This window comes from Dipodomys merriami, unplaced genomic scaffold (assembly GCF_024711535.1).
Source record: "Dipodomys merriami isolate MVZ:Mamm:240054 unplaced genomic scaffold, mDipMer1.0.p SCAF_72, whole genome shotgun sequence".
Taxonomy (NCBI): Eukaryota; Metazoa; Chordata; class Mammalia; order Rodentia; family Heteromyidae; genus Dipodomys; species Dipodomys merriami.
The window spans coordinates 6,666,803-6,686,677 of record NW_027206313.1 but is presented as its reverse complement, the minus strand read 5'-3'; the positions used below and the strand labels follow the sequence as shown (position 1 = coordinate 6,686,677).

Here is a 19,875-nt window from a genome sequence, read left to right as displayed (position 1 = left end):
CGCTCTCAGAACCGGGGAAAACGGAAGCCAAGTCGTTCCGAGCAAGCTTGTCTCCCGGAGAACCTAAGCGGATGCAGCGCTGCGGCCCCGGAGTCCCCCGTGGTCTCACGCCCTTCACCCGGTGCTCGGACTGGCTTTCCCGCTTCTGCTCCTGCGCCTCCATCCCGGGGGTCTGCGCACCCCGCCCCCGTCACTCCCCGAGAGCGGATCCAGTCCCGGGGTCCCCCCACCGTCACTCCCCGAGAGCGGATCCAGTCCCGGGGTCCCCCCCCGTCATTCCCTGAGAGCGGATCCAGAGCAGATCCAGTCCCGGGGTCCCCCCCAGTCACTCCCCGAGAGCGGATCCAGTCCCGGGGTCCCCCCCACCGTCACTCCCCGAGAGCGGATCCAGTCCCGGGGTCCCCCCCAGTCACTCCCCGAGAGCGGATCCAGCCCCGGGGTCCCCCCCACCGTCACTCCCCGAGAGCGGATCCAGAGCAGATCCAGTCCCGGGGTCCCCCCAGTCACTCCCCGAGAGCGGATCCAGCCCCGGGGTCCCCCCCATCACTCCCCGAGAGCAGATCCAGCCCCGGGGTTCCCCCCATCACTCCCCGAGAGCGGATCCAGCCCCGGGGTCCCCCCATCACTCCCCGAGAGCGGATCCAGTCCCGGGGTCCCCCCCAGTCACTCCCCGAGAGCGGATCCAGTCCCGGGGTCCCCCCCACCGTCACTCCCCGAGAGCGGATCCAGTCCCGGGGTCCCCCCAGTCACTCCCCGAGAGCGGATCTAGCCCCGGGGTCCCCCCCACCGTCACTCCCCGAGAGCAGATCCAGTCCCGGGGTCCCCCCCATCATTCCCCGAGAGCGGATCCAGTCCCGGGGTTCCCCCCATCACTCCCCGAGAGCGGATCCAGTCCCCGGGTCCCCCCCCCATCACTCCCCGAGAGCGGATCCAGAGCAGATCCAGTCCCGGGGTTCCCCCCCATCACTCCCCGAGAGCGGATCCAGTCCCGGGGTCCCCCCCCATCACTCCCCGAGAGCGGATCCAGTCCCGGGGTCCCCCCCCATCACTCCCCGAGAGCGGATCCAGTCCCGGGGTCCCCCCCCCCCGTCATTCCCTGAGAGCGGATCCAGTCCCGGGGTTCCCCCCATCACTCCCCGAGAGCCGATCCAGTCCTGCCCCCCCCCCGTCACTCCCCGAGAGCGGATCCAGCCCCGGGGTCCCCCCATCACTCCCCGAGAGCGGATCCAGTCCCGGGGTCCCCCCCAGTCACTCCCCGAGAGCGGATCTAGCCCCGGGGTCCCCCCCACCGTCACTCCCCGAGAGCGGATCCAGAGCAGATCCAGTCCCCGGGTCCCCCCCCATCACTCCCCGAGAGCGGATCCAGAGCAGATCCAGTCCCAGGGTTCCCCCCATCACTCCCCGAGAGCGGATCCAGTCCCGGGGTCCCCCCCCCATCATTCCCCGAGAGCGGATCCAGTCCCGGGGTTCCCCCCCTCACTCCCCGAGAGCGGATCCAGTCCCGGGGTCCCCCCCATCATTCCCTGAGAGCGGATCCAGTCCCGGGGTCCCCCCCATCACTCCCCGAGAGTGGATCCAGTCCTGCCCCCCCCCCGTCACTCCCCGAGAGAGCGGATCCAGTCCCGGGGTCCCCCCCTCCCCCACTCCCTGAAAGAGGATCCGTCCAGGCTCCCCCTCTTCCCCCCCCCATACACACTTGGAAGGCACTTCCTCAGGAGCCCGTGCCCTAACTCTACCCCAAGGTTATTTGGTTGAACTCTGGGCCTGGGCGCTGTCCCTGCGCTCTTCAGCTCAAGGCGAACGCTCTACCTCTTTTCTTGTGGTTTATTGGAGATAAGATCTCATGGACTTTCCTGCCCGGGCTGGCTTTGAACCCTGATCCTCAGATCTCAGCCTCCTGAGTAGCTCGGATTACAGGCATGAGCCACCGGCGCCCCCGGCTGGTTCAATACTTTTAAAGCACCGTTAAGCACTGTTAAACTGCTGGTAACAAAACTGGCCTTATTGTCAGTGCCTCCTTTTCATGTTCACTTTTCTTTTAAATAAGCTAACCTGTTCACCCCATACCTTACTCAGTCCTTGGCAGCCTTCTCTGGTGCCCCCACCGTCCTGCGTGGGTGACTGTCAGCCGGGCAGCCAGGTTGGACTGTCTCCCCGCGCCAGCCTGCCCGCTCCACCCAGTCTGTGGGCACAGTGCACAGCGGCCCGCAGCTGCTGCCGTGCCCAGCTCCAGCTCCAGAAGACGTTAACAGAAAGATGGCTCACCCTGCTTCCCAGGTGCACACAGACACCAGGTGAGCTCCCAAAGACCGCAGACTGCCTGACACAGGCAGGGCAGCCCCCCGGGCCTGGCTGTAAACAGGCCATCCTGGGCCCCAGCGTAAAGCCCCCCAGCTCCCTAGGCCTAAGGGCTTTGTCATTAACCTCTGCCTCCTTGCTCCGACCCCATAAAAATCCAACTTCTGCACAGTCTCCAAGCCTCACTGCTGTACGTCAACAAACCGTCCTAGCCTGATGAAAATCGAGTCCAGCCTGTTTTCTTCCTTTCTCCTCCAGTTTCTTAACATTAACAACCGTTTTAGACACTGGGTAACAAACATTGGTGAACTCTTAGTGGCTGTCTTTTACCCAGGCTAGGGGGGAGCACTTCTCAGTAGCCCAGCAGGGGTACCAACAATCTGGGTGCAAACACCGCTGCCACCATTCCCCTTCTGACTAACAGACTTTATCTTGCTTTTTTTTTCTCTTTTTCTTTCGTGTGGTGTGTGTGTGTGTGTGTGTGTGTGTGTGTGTGTGTGTGTGTGTGTGTGTGTGTGTGTTTGAGAGAGAGAGAGAGAGAGAGAGAGAGAGAGAGAGAGAGAGAGAGAGAGACTGTACTGGGAATCAAACTTCACTGCTAGGCAAGTGCTGTACCCTTTGAGCCCATGGGAGTGTGGGAGTCGTGATGGCCGTAGGAGGAGAGGGTGGCTGCAGAGTTCCAGGGAGTGACTAGGAGTGGCAAGGAGAAGAGGCAAAGACAACAATGGCCCTGTAGAACTGGAGACGAGAAAGTGAAGTCCTAGTTACTGGAAGCATCCCAGGGAGGTATCAGCCTTAAGAATCAAGGGTTTGCTGGGTGCCTTTGGCTCATGCTTGTACTCCTAGCTACTCAGGAGGCTGAGACTTGAGGATCAGGGTTCAGAGCCAACCCTGGCAGAAAAATCTCCATAAGACTCCTATCTTCAGCTAACCACTGAAAACTGGAAGTGGCACTGTGGCTCCAGTGGTAGAGCACTAGCCTTGAGCACAAAAAGGCTCAGGGACAGCGCCCAGGCCCCAACAACAATAACAACAAAACAGTCAAGGGTCTCAGATACTCTAGACCCGTGAACTCTTTAACACTGGCCACTGTGAAGCTGAACGTCCTAATACAGGAGGCCTGTTTAGGAAATGTAACATTAGCAGGTGCTGTCTGCTACCACCACCTGCTGGTTGCTAGTCACTACTGCTGGAAGCTGAGGATTATAATAGCTGCCAAATTCCAGGCTTGATGAGGGTAGCCCAGAGAAGCAACTCTCCAACTAAAGCCTGGAGCAATAGGCCCCAAATTGTCAGGGCTTGGAATTGTAAGTGTCCTGAGTCGGCTAGTCCAGCCCTTAGGCATTAGGAACTCAAGGGCCCAGGACTACTAACACTAGACCTTCTCTTTGACTACCCACAATTCTTATCTGAGTAGAGCAAAAAGAAGTCCAGCAGTCTGACCAAATGTCATCTCAAAGAGGCATTCTTCAGCCTCTTCAATTTCCCTAAGTAGAACAGAATACCTACACCATTCTCAAACCCATGGCCTTCTTCAGGACATCAGTAGTAGTGTATTTATTTTGTGTCAGAATTTCCCACTAACAGATCTGCTCTATTCACTGTTTCCTGATGTGTCTGGCTTAGTGACTTTGTGCACTGGAAGGACAGGTGATGAAGAAATATTGGTTGGGGTTGAGTATAGGTCAGTGGTTGAGTGTTTAGTATGCGGAAGGCCCAGAACTGCAAAAAAAAAATCCATCCCAAATCAATTTCTGCTTATCATGCAATAGAGTGTAGGAGTTTAGCAGAAACTTACCAAGCCATTTTGAGTTCTAAATGTGGTTGGTTTTCCCATACATAGTTTTCCAGTATCCTATAGATAACAAAACTGTTACCAAAGTTATAGGTCAGAGGCCTGACTTTGGGGAGTCTTACCAACCTCAGTCCATCACTATTCCACAGCCTCTTTCCCATATTATCTTATGTATGGACTGATTTTACTGTTGTCTTTTGTATCTGGCTTCTCTCATTTGATATAATTCTTTGGAGATTTAGCTAGGACTTTATGAAAATCCCAAAACATTTATATTAAATTTATTTAGTCAGCAATCATTGAAAATTTTAGTTGATTCACATCCTACCCAGCACTTGGGTTTGCATGTCTGCCCACCAGCCTTTCTTTCTTTCTTTTTTCCATGTGTGTGTGTGTGTGTGTGTGTGTGTGTGTGTGTGTATGTGTGTGTGTGCACGTGTGTGTGTATGTGTGTGTGTGTGTGCCAGCTAAGGATCTTAGAAGAAATTTACACAAACCATCCCAAAGCACCGAGATAGTCTGGCTCATTCTTTTTAAATGACCCAAAGTAAACTTAACCTTATTATAATGTTAAATTGTACCAAAGGTGCTAGTGTTCATCCTGTTAGACCACGATTAGGACACTGAATTGAGCGTGCACAGGAATGTGCCTACCACTACCCTTGCTGGTGCGTCTTTCCTATCTATACACATGTAAGTTTACCTAACAAAATCCCTGATCTTTTCATTCAAGGCCACAGCTCTTCTTCCTTGACCAGGTAATAAATCATTACTGCCTGGCTGATTCTAGGCCTCTTAAACAACATTCTCCTCCAGAGAGGATTTTTTTTTTGGGTCCGGTCATGGGCCTGAACTCTGAACCTGGGCGCTGTCCTTTAGCTCTTCAGCTCAAGGCTAGTGCTCTACCACTTGAGCCACAGCGTCACTTCTGGCCTTTTTTTTTTGCTTATGGGTGCTGAGGAATCGAACCCAGGGCTTCAAGCATGCAAGGCAAGCGCTTTACCACTGAGCCACCTTCCCAGCCCCTCCAGAGAGGATTTGAATAGATTTGAATAGCTAGTCTTCTCAGGAGATAATTTGCTCTCTCAAATAATCCGGTACTCTGTATATATACCTGGGCTGTCCCTGAACTTCTTTTGCTCAAGGCTAGCACTCTACCACTTGAGCCACAGCACCACTTCTGGCTTTTTCTGTGTATGTGGTACTGAAGAATCGAACCCAGGGCTTCATGCATGCTAGGCAAGCACTCTTCCACTAAGTCACATTCTCAGTCCTGCACTTTTTAAAGAACTTGATTAGTAAGAGTTTACCCAGAAAAAGTCTTACCAGAAAAACGGCATTGACAAGTCAGGTTCTGAGCTTTAGAAAATGGGTGGCAGTGATTTCCCCCATTTAACACTGCAGTGGGGTAGGTAGCTCTGTTTAGGCTACACCTTTCTGAAAGAAAGTCTACCAGCAAACACCCAGGCTATTCTAAGTAGAAGTAAGCTGTATCTAATCACTACCCTGCAACATCTTTGATGGTCATTAGGAGAGGCCACAGGCCATTTGCAAATTGTGCCACTTCTAACTCGGAACTGGTTCAAAGCTTCTGTGTTCAGTGAGTACATTTCCATTTCTTCAGGGTTCTGCGTTGTCGTAGGCTTTCTCTTGTGACCCATTCAGTTCTATCTTTTCCTGTTCTTCTCATCAATTCATTGCTCCTGGGACTGGGGATATGGTAGAGTTCATGCTTAATACACACTATGCCCTGGGGCCATCCCCTATCCCCTTAAAAGGGCAGGGAACTCATTGTTTCCGATGTTCCCTGGTCTCCTGTGGGGCAGGGCCAGTGAGTTTTGTAAAGAGGAGGTGGAGAGCCAGGTACCCTAGTTTTCAAGGGGAGCCGTTGCTGGGTCCTGTCTTCCCAGAACTGGTTTAGAAAGATACCCATGAGCCTGCTACTGACTTGGTAAAGGAAAAGAAGCTAACCTTCCTTGTCAGCATTGTGAATTAACCAGCAAAAAACTGGTCTGGAGACATGGCTCAAGTGGTAAGAGTGCCAGCCTTGCAAGTTTGGGTCCTGAATTCAAACTTCAGGACCAAATTTAAAGAAAAGACACAGGGCTGGGAAGGTGGCTCAGTGGTAGAGTGCTTTCCTTGCATGCATGAGGCCCTGGGTTTGATTCCTCAGCACCACATAAGCAGGGGGAAAAAAAGCCGGAAGTGGCGCTTTGGCTCAAGTGGTAGAGTGCTAGCCTTGAGCTAAAGAGCTGAGGGACAGCGCCCAGGCCCAGAGTTCAGGCCCTACAACCGGACCCAAAAAAAAAAAAAAAAAAAAAGAAAAGACACAATCCTAGCTACTCAGGAGACTGGGGTCTGAGGATTGCAGTTGGAAGCCAGCCCAGGTGGAGAACTCCAAAACACCCTTTTTTCTTTTTGCCCCTCCTGTGGCTTGTAGGGAGCATTACTGTCCCTGAGCTGCTTTTGCTCAAGGCTAGCTCTCTACCACTTGAGCCGCAGCTCCACCTTAGGCTTTTTCTGAATAGTTAATTGGGGATAAGAGTCTGGCTGGACGGGCTTCTTGCAGTCCTCAGATCTCAGGCTTCAGAGTAGCTAGGATTACAGGTGTGCCTTCCAAATTCTAAGAAGCTTTTACTCCAATTAACCAGCACAAAGCTGGAAGTGGAAGTGTGGCTTGAGTGGTAGAGTGCCAGCTTTGAGCGGTAAAAGCCAAACAAGAGTGCAAGGCCCTGAGATCGAGAGAGAGAAAGAGAGAGAGAGAGAGAGGCCCGAGTTCAAACACACACACACACACACACACACACACACACACACAGAGCAAGGCCTTGAGTTCTAGCACACGGGAGGAGGGGGGGAGCCCAGAACGCAGTGGAATCAGAATGCGCACCGAAGGCACTGCTGCAGCCAGATTGGCTCTGCTCTAATCTCCTGTACTTTAGAGCCACGATTTTGCTGAAAAGCATTCCCAGCCCGGCCAAGGTTCCCGGGTCTCTCACCAGCGGGCCGCAGCCTCCACGCTCCCTCCCAGCGAGGAGGAGCAGTGGGAAGGGGGAGTGGCAGGGGACGGAGGAGGGCGGGCGCCGTGGGGGGCGGGGCATGGGCGGGGCCGGGCACGACCAATGGGCGCCCTCCTGCAGGGGGCGGTGCACGGGCGGGGCCGGGACCGGCCAATGCGCGCTCTCCGGAAGGGGGCGGGGCTCTATTTCAGCGGCGCCCCGGCGCCGCCGCGGGGTTCCGGGCGCGGTCTCGGGATGTGGCGTTCGGCCCGCGCGCTGGGGGTGCGCGCCGTGAAGTGCCGCGCGTTTCCCGAACCCCGAAGCGGGCCTGTCGCCTTCATGTCCACCCTGCTGATCCACCAGCCCCAGTTTGCTTGGCTCAAGGAGCTGGGGCTGGGCGAGGAAAACGAGGGCGTGTACAACGGGAGCTGGGGCGGCCGGGGAGAGGTAGGGGCGCCCGGGTTCGCACCCGCGGCCCGACTCGGCCGGTGCCCCGTGGGGTGGGGGTGGGGGTGCAGAGCCCGACCAGAAGCTTCCAGGCTCCGCGGCGCCCGGTTTCTGATCAGTGAAACACCCTGAGGATCACGGTGTGAAGCCAGCCTGGGCAGGAAAGTCTGTAACACTCCTACCTTTCATTAGCCAGCAAAACTCTGGAAATGGAGCCGTAGCTCCAGTGGTAGGGCGTAGGCCTTGAGCATGAAAAAGTAAGGGACAGTGTCTAGGCCCTGGGTTCAAGACCCAGTACTGGCACAAAGAACAAAAAAAGTTACATACTGAATCTGCTTTGTTGGAGGAAGTATGGCGGTATGGTTTTCTGTGATTGTAGGAGATATAAGTGATTTTAAATGTTTCACAGACGTGGAACTAGAAGTTTCATCCTGTTTTTCTTGTGGCCTTTTATTATTATTATTATTGCTTTTTAAACTCTGGGCTTCCTGCGTGCTAGGCCACATGCAGGACCACTTGAGTCACTCCGCAGTCCTTTTGCTTTTAGTTTATTTTTCAGGTAGGTCTTGTGCTTTTCTGTGGTACAGCCTTTTGCCACAATCCATCTGCCTCTGCCTCCTGAGCAGCTGGCAGCTGGATTCTAGGTACAGGCCACAGGGTCTGGCTTCCTTTGGTCAAATAACCGGTTACATTAGGGCTTTTTTTTTTTTTTTTTTTTTTTTTTGTATATAGCTGATACTTAGGTGGAAAAAGTAGATCTTATGAAAAGGTGGTTCCTAATGTTTAGGTTAGAAGTCAAAGACCTATAGGGGTTTAATTATAATAATGGTTAATGGAAATGTTTCTCATTTAAACTTGTATTTTAGTTTTTGTTTTCCTTCTGTTTTCTTCTCCCTGTTTGTATGGTTCTCTCAATTTGGAGAGGATTATGATTTCTGTGTATAATATTTTCTTTTTTTATTTTTTATTGTGAAAATACTGTACAGAGGGGTTACAATTACATGGGCAAGATAATGTATTTCTGTGTATAATATTTTCTATCTTTTTTCAGGTTATTACAACCTATTGTCCTGCTAACAATGAACCAATAGCAAGAGTTCGACAGGTGAGTTTTTAAAATTCAAACTGCTCTCAGGAAGTTTGTGTCACTCAAGAGTAATACAAGCCTGGCACTTGTGGCTCACATCTGTAATCCTAGTTACTCAGGAGACTGAGATCTGAGGATCCTGGTTCAAGTCAGCCTGGACAGCAAAATCTGTGAGGCTCTTATCTTACCAGAAAACTGGTAGTGGTGCTGTGGCTTAAAGTGGTAGCACACTAGCATTGAGCATAAAAAGGTAAGGGACAGTATCTAGGCACTGAACTCAAGCCTCATGACTGAAAAAAAAGTAATATAGATGCATATAAATGCAGAGTAGTCATTTTTTAAGTGCTCTACCACTTGAGCTTAGTCACTAGCACTGTTGCTTTTATTTTTTATTTATTTTGTCTGTTTTTGTTTTTGTTTTTTGGTCAGTCATAGGGCTTGAACTCAGGGTCTGGGCTCTGTCTCTGAACTCTTTTGCTCAAGGCTAGATTGAGGCCCAGATTCCCTTCTAGTTTTCTAGTGGTTAATTGGAGATAAGAGTCTCTTGGACTTTCTGCGTGGGCTGGCTTTTTACCTCACTCCTCAGATCTCATGATCCTCAGGTCTTAGCCTCCTGAGTAACTAAGGATTAAAGGCATGAGCCACCAGTGCCCAGCTTTATATTGTCTTTGAAGTAGGGTCTCTTTACCTTTTGCCTAGGCTGACTTTGAATTTATTATCCTCCTGCTTCTGCCTACTAAGTAGCTGGAATTACAGATATTCATTACCACATAGGGATGGGAGTCTTGCTATCTTTTTGTCCAGGCAAAAAGATCCTCATCTCCTCCTCTTGAGTAGTTGGGAGTTAAAGTGTGAGCCTGTGTGCTGAGCTAATGGTTCTACTTTTCTAATGCAGATCAGGTGTCTTCCTAGAGGAAGCTAGTAGAACTTGCTTTGAAAAGCAAGGTTTTAAAGCCCAGCAGCATTCCATCCTGCTGGGATGGCTCAAGGGGAGCACTCTACCACTTGAGCCACAATGCCACTTCCAGTTTTCTAGTGGTTTATTGGAGATAAGAGTCTCACGGAGTTTCCTGCCTGGGCTGGCTTTGGACCACAATCCTCAGATCTCAGCCTCCTGAGTAGCTAGGATTACAGGTGTGAGCCACCAGCGCCTGGCTATAGCCAGATTTTCTATTAATTTATTTATTTGCAGCACTGGGGATGGAACCCAGGGTTTTGCCCATCCCAGGAAAACCCTCTGCTATTTAGATCCCCAGCCCTGAGATAATTTTTAGAAATAGAGATATTTTTCACATTTCAAAAAAAAAAAATTGTGTTCAGGAAGTAGATCATCCATTTTTAATTCCTTTTCGTTTTCCCTAATTCTGAATTTAGGCCAGTATAGCAGACTATGAAGAAACTGTGAAGAAAGCAAGAGAGGCTTGGAAAGTCTGGGCAGATGTAAGTGTGGCCTGTGTGGTGGGAAGCTCAGGAGGGTCACCTGTGACAGCTGTGAGAAGACGGATTGTACACTAGGCACTGTGCCTCATGCTTGTAGGCTTAGCTGCTCAGGAGGCTGAGATCTGAGGATTAAGGTGTGAAGCCAGTGCAGGTAGGAAAGTCTGTAACATTCTTATCTCCAATTGACTAGCAAAAAGCTAGAAGTGGGGCTGGGAAGGTGGCTCAGTGGTAGAGCGCTTGCTTTGCATGCCTGAGGCCCTGGGTTCGATTCTTCAGCACCACATAAGCAAAAAGAAAAAAAAAGCCGGAAGTGGCGCTTTGGCTCAAGTGGTAGAGCACTAGCCTTGAGCTGAAGAGCTGAGGGACAGTGCCCAGGCCCAGAGTTCAGGCCCCATGACCGGACTCAAAAAAAAAAAAAAAAAAAAAAAAGCTAGAAGTGGAGCTGTGGTACATGGAGTAGAGCATCAATCTTGAGTGAAAAAGCTAAGACACAGTGTCCAGGCTCTGAGTTTAAGCTCTAGTACACTCTCTCTCTCTCACTCTCTCTCTCTCTCTCTCTCTCACACACACACACGCACACACACACACACACACACACACACACACACGACACACATGTGACATTGTTGAAATGTGCACTACTTAGAGCTGTGATCAATTTCTACCTATTGTTGGGCTTGTTGTGTCTTTCCTGGGTTTGACATCCAGTGCGTAGGTAATTGTTAATGGGTTAGAACTCTGTCCCGGTGGCATATAAGCTGCAGGTATGAACACCTTATACTCAATTAAGTTATAGTAGAGTACATAGAATGGAGAAATACCTATCTGTTCTTCCTTCCCCTCCAGATTTACCTGGGAGGGGTGTCTCTATAGAAGGCCATGTGCCTTTCTCAGGAACAGGGCCCCCATGGTTTGTGAGGCACATTCTCTCTCCTTGAGCTCTGAGCTCTGAATCTCCCTCAGGAGATAAAATGATCTGTCAGTGAGGGGTGGGGGGGGGGGGGAGGCAGCTCCCTTGGAGCGACAGTAACAGAGAGCAGGGAAGGCCTGGATTTCCCAGGCTCACTTTGCCTTCCATCCTCGGAATGGTCAAAAGTGAGGCTGGGGCTGTTGTGAGGATTAAATAACTGACTGATTATTGCAAGTGCTTACAGTAGAGCCCGCTGTGTGCAAGGTTCAGTGTGGGGCAGAACGAAGTGCTGAAGGATTTGCGAAACACTTTGAGTCCAGTGTTTTCTCTGAGTCAATGATTACAAGGGGGCTAGAAGTGGGGTGGTAGGAAGAGAAGACTCTCCAGAGAGCCCTGGGCTGGATGTAGACTCCGCTCAGCCAAGACTGTCCTGGGCAGAGCAGGGATTACACCCTTCCTCCTCTTTAATTCTGAGTTCTGCTGTCCACAAGGAAAAGTGTTCTTTCTCCAGCACAGCAATGTGGAGATGCTAGCTCATCTACCTGGGCAGAGAGGATTGTGTGCAGAGCAGTGTCACTTATTATTTTACTTATGAAATTTTCTTTCTCAAGCTGGGCACTGGTGGCCCGTTCCTATAATCTTATCTACTCAGGAGGCTGAACTCTAAGGATCAAGGTTTGAAGCCAGACCAGGCTGGAAAGTCAGTGAGATTCCTATCTTCAATTAATCACCAGAAAACTGGTAGTGGAGGTATGGCTTACGTGGTAGAACTCCAGCTGTGAATGAAGAAGAAAAGGGACAGCATCAAGGCCCTGAGTTCAAGTACAAATACTAGGACCGATATTTTTTTTTTTCTTTTTGGTCACTTGTGGGGCTTGAACTCTGGGCCTGGGCACTGTCCCTCAGCTCTTCAGCTCAAGGCTAGTGCTCTACCATTTGAGCCATAGCACCACTTCCATTTTTCTGCTTATGTGGTGCTAAGGAATCAAATCCAGGGCCTCATGCAAGCACTCTACCACTGAGCCACCTTCTCAGCCTCTTGTTTAAGAATAAGAAAGGAGCTTGGTGTTGGTTGCTCACACCTTTAATCCTAGTTACTCAAGAGGCTGAGGTCTGAGGATCCGAGTTTGAAGACAGTCTGGGAAGAAAAGTGAGTAGAAAAGAAAAGTGAATGTGGGAGGCTCTGAGTTCAAACCTCATTTCTGATTCACACAAAATAAATAGGTAACAAAAGTTAAATTGGAGGAATGGAAGACAGATGTGGTGGTGCATGCTGGCAATTTCACTAAGAAGAGGTAGAAAGATCAAGAGTTCAAGGTCTGCCTGAGATTATATGCCGAGACTGCCTCCTTCCCCCACCTCCCCAAAAAAGAGGTCTAGAGAGGTGGGTGTGTAATTCAGTGGTGGAGTACTTGTGGAATATGCTCTAGGTTTTAGGTTTGAGCCTCAGCACAGTAAGTATCATAATCAAATTTGGTCTCCTTAGCCCCAATCTCTTCAATACAAAATGAGCAAGCTAGGTTTTGGTGCATGTCATTCCTTTGATTAGAATTTGTGTTAAGCAATCAAGTTCAAAGTTTAGGGAGAGACAGAACTGTTCCTAACGGTGCCTCTGTGACTGTGGGAAAATGATGTGCATCGCTGTGGTCAGTGATGCAGAGAGGTAGCTGGTTGGTACCTCAGACAAGAACTAAGTTGCCTGGGCAGGGTGATACTCACCTTTAATTCCCATAGCAATCTCAGGCAGGAGGATTGCCAGCACCCTAGCTCTTGATCAGTCTAAGCAATGTCTCAAAAACCAAGCTCAAGTAATCAAAGCAACAACAACAACAACACAGACAGCTTGTTGCACTCTTAAAGAGGTATTATTCCTTTTGGATTGTCCCAAGTGGGGAAGATTCTTTGCGAGAGCGTTGACTGTGCTAGAGCAAACCAGTTTCATTTAGTTCATTTGAGTTAAATACCACGGATGATTTCACATTGTATCTTGACTAAGATTCTGACTCCTTAAAATCATCTAGCTATCCATACACTGGCTCTCCGGTCAGACTGCTTTCAAAGAAGTCTTTTCCATTAGAAGCATGTTTCTATGGTTGACTTTTTCCATCCTTCAGGCCTCAAGTCTACTTTCTCACCTTAGTGATATTCTCTGTCTCTTGTCTTGCTTTTTTCTGAGTTTCAGTCCCATTGGGTTTCCTTGGTCTTTTCAGCCCTGCTGGCAATTTGTGACTATTTGTGGTGGTTCTAATTCCTTCTATACCTTCTTCATAGGTATTAGCTCCTTGGAGGTATCACTTGTAATTGTAGTCTCAGTGTTTAGCATATCGCAATCTCTGTTGTGATTTAAAAAAAATGTTGTTAGAGGTGATTGTACCTTGTTTTCATCCAATACCCATCCAGCATGTTTTAGACATGAATGTATACTTTACGACAGAAACCAAATTTCCTCTCTCTTAGATTCCTGCTCCAAAGCGTGGAGAGATCGTAAGACAGATTGGGGATGCCTTACGGGAGAAGATCCAAGTTCTGGGAAGCTTGGTAAAGTGTTTGTGTATATAAAGAACCCTCTCTAGCCAGTTATCAGTGGCTCACGCCTAAAATCCTCATTACTCAGGAGACTGATCTGAGGATCCTAGTTTGAAGCCAGCCCAGGCAGGAAAGTTGCAGAGATTCTCACCTCCGGTTAATGAGCCCCAAACCACAAGTGGAGCTGTTGCTCAAGTGTTGAGTGCCAGCCTTGAGTGATAAAGCTAAGGAAGAATGCTCTGACCCTGAGTTCAAGCCCCAGTACTGGTACAAAAATTACATAAAGAGATAGACAAATAAGTAATCTTCTCAATGGGAAATAAGAAGGTCAAGTATTTCTGTGTAGAAGATGGTGAATTTTTAAGAAACGCAATTTGTAAATTTCAAAAATTCTTCCTTTAGGGTTAAAAGTTGCTGAAGTGGTAGACCTTCTGCCTAACAAGCATGAAGCCCTGAATTCAAACCCCAGTACGACAACAAAAAATCCTGTTTTAGAGGAAAGATTGAAATAGATAGGAAAATGTAAAGAAAAGTATATGGTTTTAAAATTCTTCAGAAAATAAGAATAGACTTTTCTTCTTGGTTTATTGCTCTCACCAAATGGTCAATCACAAATCAATGTTTTACTTTGCATTTAGGTGTCCTTGGAGATGGGGAAGATCTTAGTGGAAGGTGTGGGGGAGGTTCAGGAGTACGTGGACGTTTGTGACTATGCTGTGGGCTTGTCCAGGATGATTGGAGGACCCATCCTACCTTCAGAAAGTAAGCCGGGAAGCTGGTATAGCCAAGAGCTTCGTGCTAATACAGAGAACTGCAAAAATGCTCTGGCTGCGAAGTTTCGCAAAAGAGGAGTTATAACTGAGATAAAATAAATGAAAATACCTTCACTTCTTTTTTGAATGTGTCAGCATCAGAGCTTGAACTCACCTGGCTAGCTTACTCTTATACTTACTTGGCTAGTTTGTTCAGCTTGCTACTGTACCACTTGGGTTTTTGCTGGCTAATTGGAAATAGTCTTTTGAGCTTTTCAAACAGGGCTGGCTTAAACAGCAGTACTTCAGATAGCTAGGATTATAGGTGCTAGAAACCAGTCCCTGGCTGAAAATAACTTTATTTTCCAAGAAAGCAAAGTAAGACATTAGATAAAGGATCATCGTTATTTTGCTTTAAAGATAATAGTTTTGGGAAATCTGTGGGTATCATACTTTTTTAACCATTTAGAAAACAATCAGAAAGTACACTCCCAAAGAGCCTTACCCTGAAAGCAAATTGTAAGTGTCTTAAGTAAATAATCTAAAATGTAATAGAGGTTTATGAGCAAATTGTTTATTTCAGCCTCCAGAGAGATTAGAAATGACTTAAGTGCTAAACTAGCAGGGAAACATTAAGCTAATTCTAGTAGGCTATTAGCATGTCTTAAATGTTTATAAAAGTTATACATCCCTTAAGGATGGAGGCATGGCTCAAGTGGTAGAGACAGAGTCTTGTTATGTGGCCCAGACTGGTCCCAAATTTATGATCGTTGGACCTCTGGAGTGTGCACCACCACACCTGACTCATTCAAAAAATCATCTATGCAGATATTTGGGGATAACTTGGACTTCATTAACTCAGTAAATGTTGCAGACTGTATTCCAGGCTGTCTAATAGGTGATAATGTGAAATAGGTGATAACATGGTCCGTAAGGTGTAGTCTCCAGCCTCAGAATTCCTAAGCTTGAAAATAAGTCCTTTGTGTTTTGAGCAGGAGATCACGCTTGATCGTGGCAGGTGCTCTGCAGGTGGAGGGTAGGAGGTGATCATGTACCTTACCCCAGTCTGCATGCGCTTGCAGGAAGGACCACTTAAGTGAGATAACCGAACTGAAGACCTCAAGAGATCACAAATTGGGACTGGGGTGAGGGGTTGCTTCCAATAGGGAAGAAACCTGTGTAAAAGTATAAGATGGGCCTGGGCACTGGTGGCACACGCCTGTAATACTAGCTGCTTAGGAGGCTGAGATCTGAGGATGGTGGTTCGAAGCCAGCCTGTGTAGGCTTTGACTCTTACCTACAATTAACCAGCAAAAAGCCAGAAGTGGAGCTGGGGCTTAAGTGGTAGAGTGCATGCCTTGAACACAAAAGCCCAGTCCCTAAGCTCCTCCCCAGAACTAACACACACACACACAAACACAGAGAGATGGGAGAGTTTGGCTTATCTGGGCCATTGGGCCATCTTGGTTCAGTACATCTGGAAGGTGCAGTACGGGGCAGGGGACTGGAGGAGTTTGAACTTCATCCAGAGTGCCTGCAGTATTGCTCCAGAGAGCAGAGGGTTATAAGCAAAGGGAGAGAGGTCAGCAAGGCAGAAGGGCAAGGACAGGAGAGAGAAGAAAGGTCCTGCCTGGCTGCAGGGACCTGGGAGTGTGGTGCGTCACCTGGCACATTCCCCAGGCCTGGGTAACAACATGAATGTGGCCAGAGGGCTGAAGGCTGTGCCAGGCCGTGGAGCTGGGGCTTTCGCCTGAGTCTGTGAACAGACAGCCTTTGTTCTGGCTCTTCTCCGTTCCATCTGCCTTCGATTAAAAGAAGACTATGTGGGATTAAGGTTGACTTTAAAGTTTATTATTACAATCTATTTCTATTTCTATTTTTTCTTTCTGTTTCTTTTTGGTGATACTGGGGACCAAACCTAGGCTGTTTCACATGCAAGGCAAGGGCTCTACCACTGAGCTATGTTCCCCAGCCCCTATAGTTTTAATTTTCTCATTGTGAGTATAAGTAGAAGCTCATTCATTCACTGTAAGGCTGAGGAGACACCTTATCTTACGTTCAGAGAGCTTGGCCCAGTGTCTCATCAGGTAACACAAAGAGTGTCACTGTGACAGTCCGGAGTTGTGTGCAGTCACATCTCTTAGATGCCCCTGACTAATGGGATGTTTCCTTGTCTCCCAGCTGGGAGACTTATCGATGTAGCTCCTGTGAGATTCAGAAGCACAATGATTATCATTGTGGTTGACAATAAACAATTCTGTTTTACCTTAAAATTGTCCATGTCCTACAGCTGTGTAAGTGGTCACTGGAAAGCACTTGGCATCCTCTTGGTCTAGAGTATGTACTGTTGCTTTAAAGATGATTCCATACTTGGTTCTTAATTACCTTTGTTGGCATTGAGCATGCTCTGTGTCCCCCCATCCTCAGGACCTGGCCATGCCCTCATCGAGCAGTGGAATCCTTTAGGCCTGGTGGGAATCATCACTGCATTCAATTTCCCTGTGGCAGTGTATGGCTGGAACAATGCCATTGCCATGATTGCTGGAAACGTCTGCCTTTGGTAAGGTCTGCTCACTTTCCTACCCAGGGATCAGTATATCACAGTCTCTGTATATCTGGTTCCTCTACAGATGTATTTTATTTTTATTTATTTGCTTCCTTTTGATACAAGGTTATTCTGTGTAGCCCAGGCTAACCAGGAACTCCAGATTTTCCTATCCTAGCCTCTTGAGTATTGATTGGGATTATAGGCATGTGTCACCAGGCCTAGCCGGGAATACTGATTTTAAGTGCTGCCCACAGTTGGATAATCTGAAAGTCAATCTGTAAAACAAAGCATAGGCAAAAAGATGAATGGTTTGGCCCCCATTTTCAAAGAAATCCATGCATCCCAACATTTAAATCCAAATGGCTGGTTGGGTACTTGATGGATTTCTACTTTACTGCATTGCCGTACTTGGCAGAGGGGAATGTAAGAGTTCCCATGACCAATGCAGCCACAGGCTGCATATGTCATACATCATGAAGATTTGTAGTCCTTACGTCCCAGAGACATTTCTATTCTCTAATTGGACAACTGTCTAATAGGAAGTAATTTTTTTCCCCTCAAGAACATTTTTGCTTCTGCTTGGTAATAAAAGGTATATATAGCCAGGTGCTGGTGACTCCCACCTGTAATCCCATCTACTCAGGAGACTGAGCTCTGAGGATCGAGATTTGAAGCCAGCCTGGGTAGCAAAGTCTCTGAGACTATCTCCCAATTAAACACCCAATAAAGCTGAAAGTGGAGCTGTGGCTAAAGTGGTACAGCAATAGCCTTTAGCAAAAAGCTCAGGGACAGCACCCAGGCCCTGAGTTCAAGCCCCAGAACACACTCTCTCTTTCTTTCTTTCTCTCTATCTCTCTCTCTCACTCTCATACACACACACACACACACACACACACACACACACACGTATTTATGATTTTCTTCAAGTTGAATTTCTTTTCTTTTGTCTCTTGCTATCTGAAGGAAAGGAGCGCCAACGACTTCGCTCACCAGCGTAGCGGTCACTAAGTAAGTACACGTGGCTCTTTGCTAGGTAAGGTATAATCTTGAAAGGATGACTAGATAGGCCTGTGGTTTTAATCTGCTGTAAAACTGTCATGTTTATTTAAGGATGGAATTTGTATAACCTTTTCTCCTTTGGTTACAATAGCATTTTTATATCATTATGTAGCCTACACAGTTCTTTTCAAGCCATTTATTATTTATTTCTTTGGAAACATGCCAGAGGGTGACTTGGTGTTGAACTCATCTAGGCATTTTTTTAATCACTTGGAAAATAAAAACATTATTTATAGTGGAGAAGAAAGATTCTAGCAGTTTAGGAGCAGTATTTGTTAATCATCCAATAAATTAATGGTGTTGAGAACAGATTTCTAGCCAGATAGTACTTTTATTGTTGTTGTTTAATTAACAACCAGTGTCACTGATTTGTGTGTATTGAGTTTATTAGTTAAAAAATTATTGGTATTTTTGGGTGTACATGTCTAATGCTTGTAATCTTAGTTATGCAGGAGGCTGAAACCTGGAGGATTGCTTTTAGAAGTCAGTGTGTTCAGAAAAGGCCTTGAGACTCTATTTCCAATTAACCAGCACTTTGAGAAAATAAGCCCAGTGAGAAAATGCCAGGTCCTGGTACTCACACACACACACAATTATTACTATTGTATTTCTCCATTTATGAGAGTATAACCTCTGATAACCTAAAAATCAGTGCTATGGGTTATCAATCTGGAATTTAGAGAATACTCGGTGTTGAATGGTCAGCACTCTCGAATTGTTTATAGGGAGCTTATTGCTAACAAGGAATGGAGAACTTTGTTTCTGCCAAGGGCCATTTGGACATTTATAACATCATTTTTAACCCATACAAAAAAAAATTTTTTTTTTGGTCCGGTCGTGGGGCCTGAACTCTGGGCCTGGGTGCTGTCCCTCAGCTCTTCAGCTCAAGGCTAATGCTCTACCATTTGAGCCACAGCACCACATCCGGCTTTTTTCTTTTTGCTTATGTGGTGCTGAGGAATCGAACCCAGGGCCTCAGAGGCATGCAAGGCAAGCACTCTATCACTGAGCCATCTTCCCAGCCCCTAACCCATACAAAATTATCAATGCAGGTAGATGGCTGTGGGCAGCTGAAGAAAGCATATGAGGAGCACAGTGTTGCAGGCCTCACATGGGGGGACTGGGGAGCTGCATGTTCCTGGTCCCTGCGTGCAGAAGGATGTGGTCCAGGAGTGGAGTTTGCAGGGCAGTGGCACTGGCCTCCCTCTTCAGCCAGTGTTGTCCCAAAGGGATGGGACTTGAGTTCCTTATTGGTCAAGTGTGATAGTTACCCTGCCCCGAAGGGGTGGGACTTGAGTTCCTTATTGGTCAAGTATGGTAGTTACCCTGCCCCGAAGGGGTGGGACTTGAGTTCCTCATTGGTCAAGTGTGGTAGTTACCCTGCCCCGAAGGGGTGGGACTTGAGTTCCTCATTGGTCAAGTGTGGGAGTTACCCTGCCCCGAAGGGGTGGGACTTGAGTTCCTCATTGGTCAAGTGTGGGAGTTACCCTGCCTTCCAAGCCCTATGGCCCACAGAAGCCACAGACAATCTTTTTTTTCACAGTTTTAGAAGCTGTATAGGCACCACAAGGGATATGTAGTTACAAGTGTCCCTGAATTCAGGGGGCCTAGAAAATGTGCATTTCCATTTACAGTTCATACATAGTTGTCCCGGTCTGCAATGGAGTCATTTTTACCATCCACCACATTGCTTAAGAAATATGTTTTGGGGGCAGGGAAGGTGGCTCAGTGGTAGAGCGCTTGCCTTGCATGCATGAGGCCCTGGGTTCGATTCTTCAGCACCACATAAGAAAAAAGCCGGAAGTGGCGCTGTGGCTCAAGTGGTGGAGCGCTAGCCTTGAGCTGAAGAGCTGAGGGACAGCACCCAGGCCCAGAGTTCAGGCCCCACGACCGGACCCAAAAAAAAAAAAAAAAAAGAAATATGTTTTGTTGTGTATGCTGGTTGGTACTGGGGCTTGAACTCAAGGGCTGGGTGTTGCCCCTTAGCGTTTTCCACTCAAGGCTGGGACTCTAC

At 48.1% G+C, this 19,875-nt stretch overlaps 2 protein-coding genes across 2 annotated transcripts in view; both read left to right on the top strand.

Moving 5' to 3' along the window:
• Positions 1–71: 71 nt before the first annotated feature.
• LOC138818190 (proline-rich protein 2-like) lies at positions 72–1,527 on the top strand. Its single transcript, XM_070009146.1, has 2 exons — positions 72–170; positions 286–1,527. Exons 1-2 carry the CDS (start codon positions 72–74, stop codon positions 1,525–1,527), a joined length of 1,341 nt encoding a protein of 446 aa, XP_069865247.1.
• A 5,795-nt stretch (positions 1,528–7,322) lies between these two features.
• Positions 7,323–19,875, top strand: part of LOC138818213 (alpha-aminoadipic semialdehyde dehydrogenase-like) — a 33,510-nt gene continuing 20,957 nt past the window's right edge. Inside the window, exons 1-7 of the mRNA XM_070009197.1 lie at positions 7,323–7,539; positions 8,591–8,644; positions 10,001–10,066; positions 13,434–13,514; positions 14,141–14,264; positions 16,682–16,814; positions 17,766–17,810. Of these exons, the coding sequence (XP_069865298.1) occupies positions 7,348–7,539; positions 8,591–8,644; positions 10,001–10,066; positions 13,434–13,514; positions 14,141–14,264; positions 16,682–16,814; positions 17,766–17,810 (695 nt within the window). The 5' untranslated portion in view covers positions 7,323–7,347. The remainder of the gene's footprint in view (positions 7,540–8,590; positions 8,645–10,000; positions 10,067–13,433; positions 13,515–14,140; positions 14,265–16,681; positions 16,815–17,765; positions 17,811–19,875) is intronic.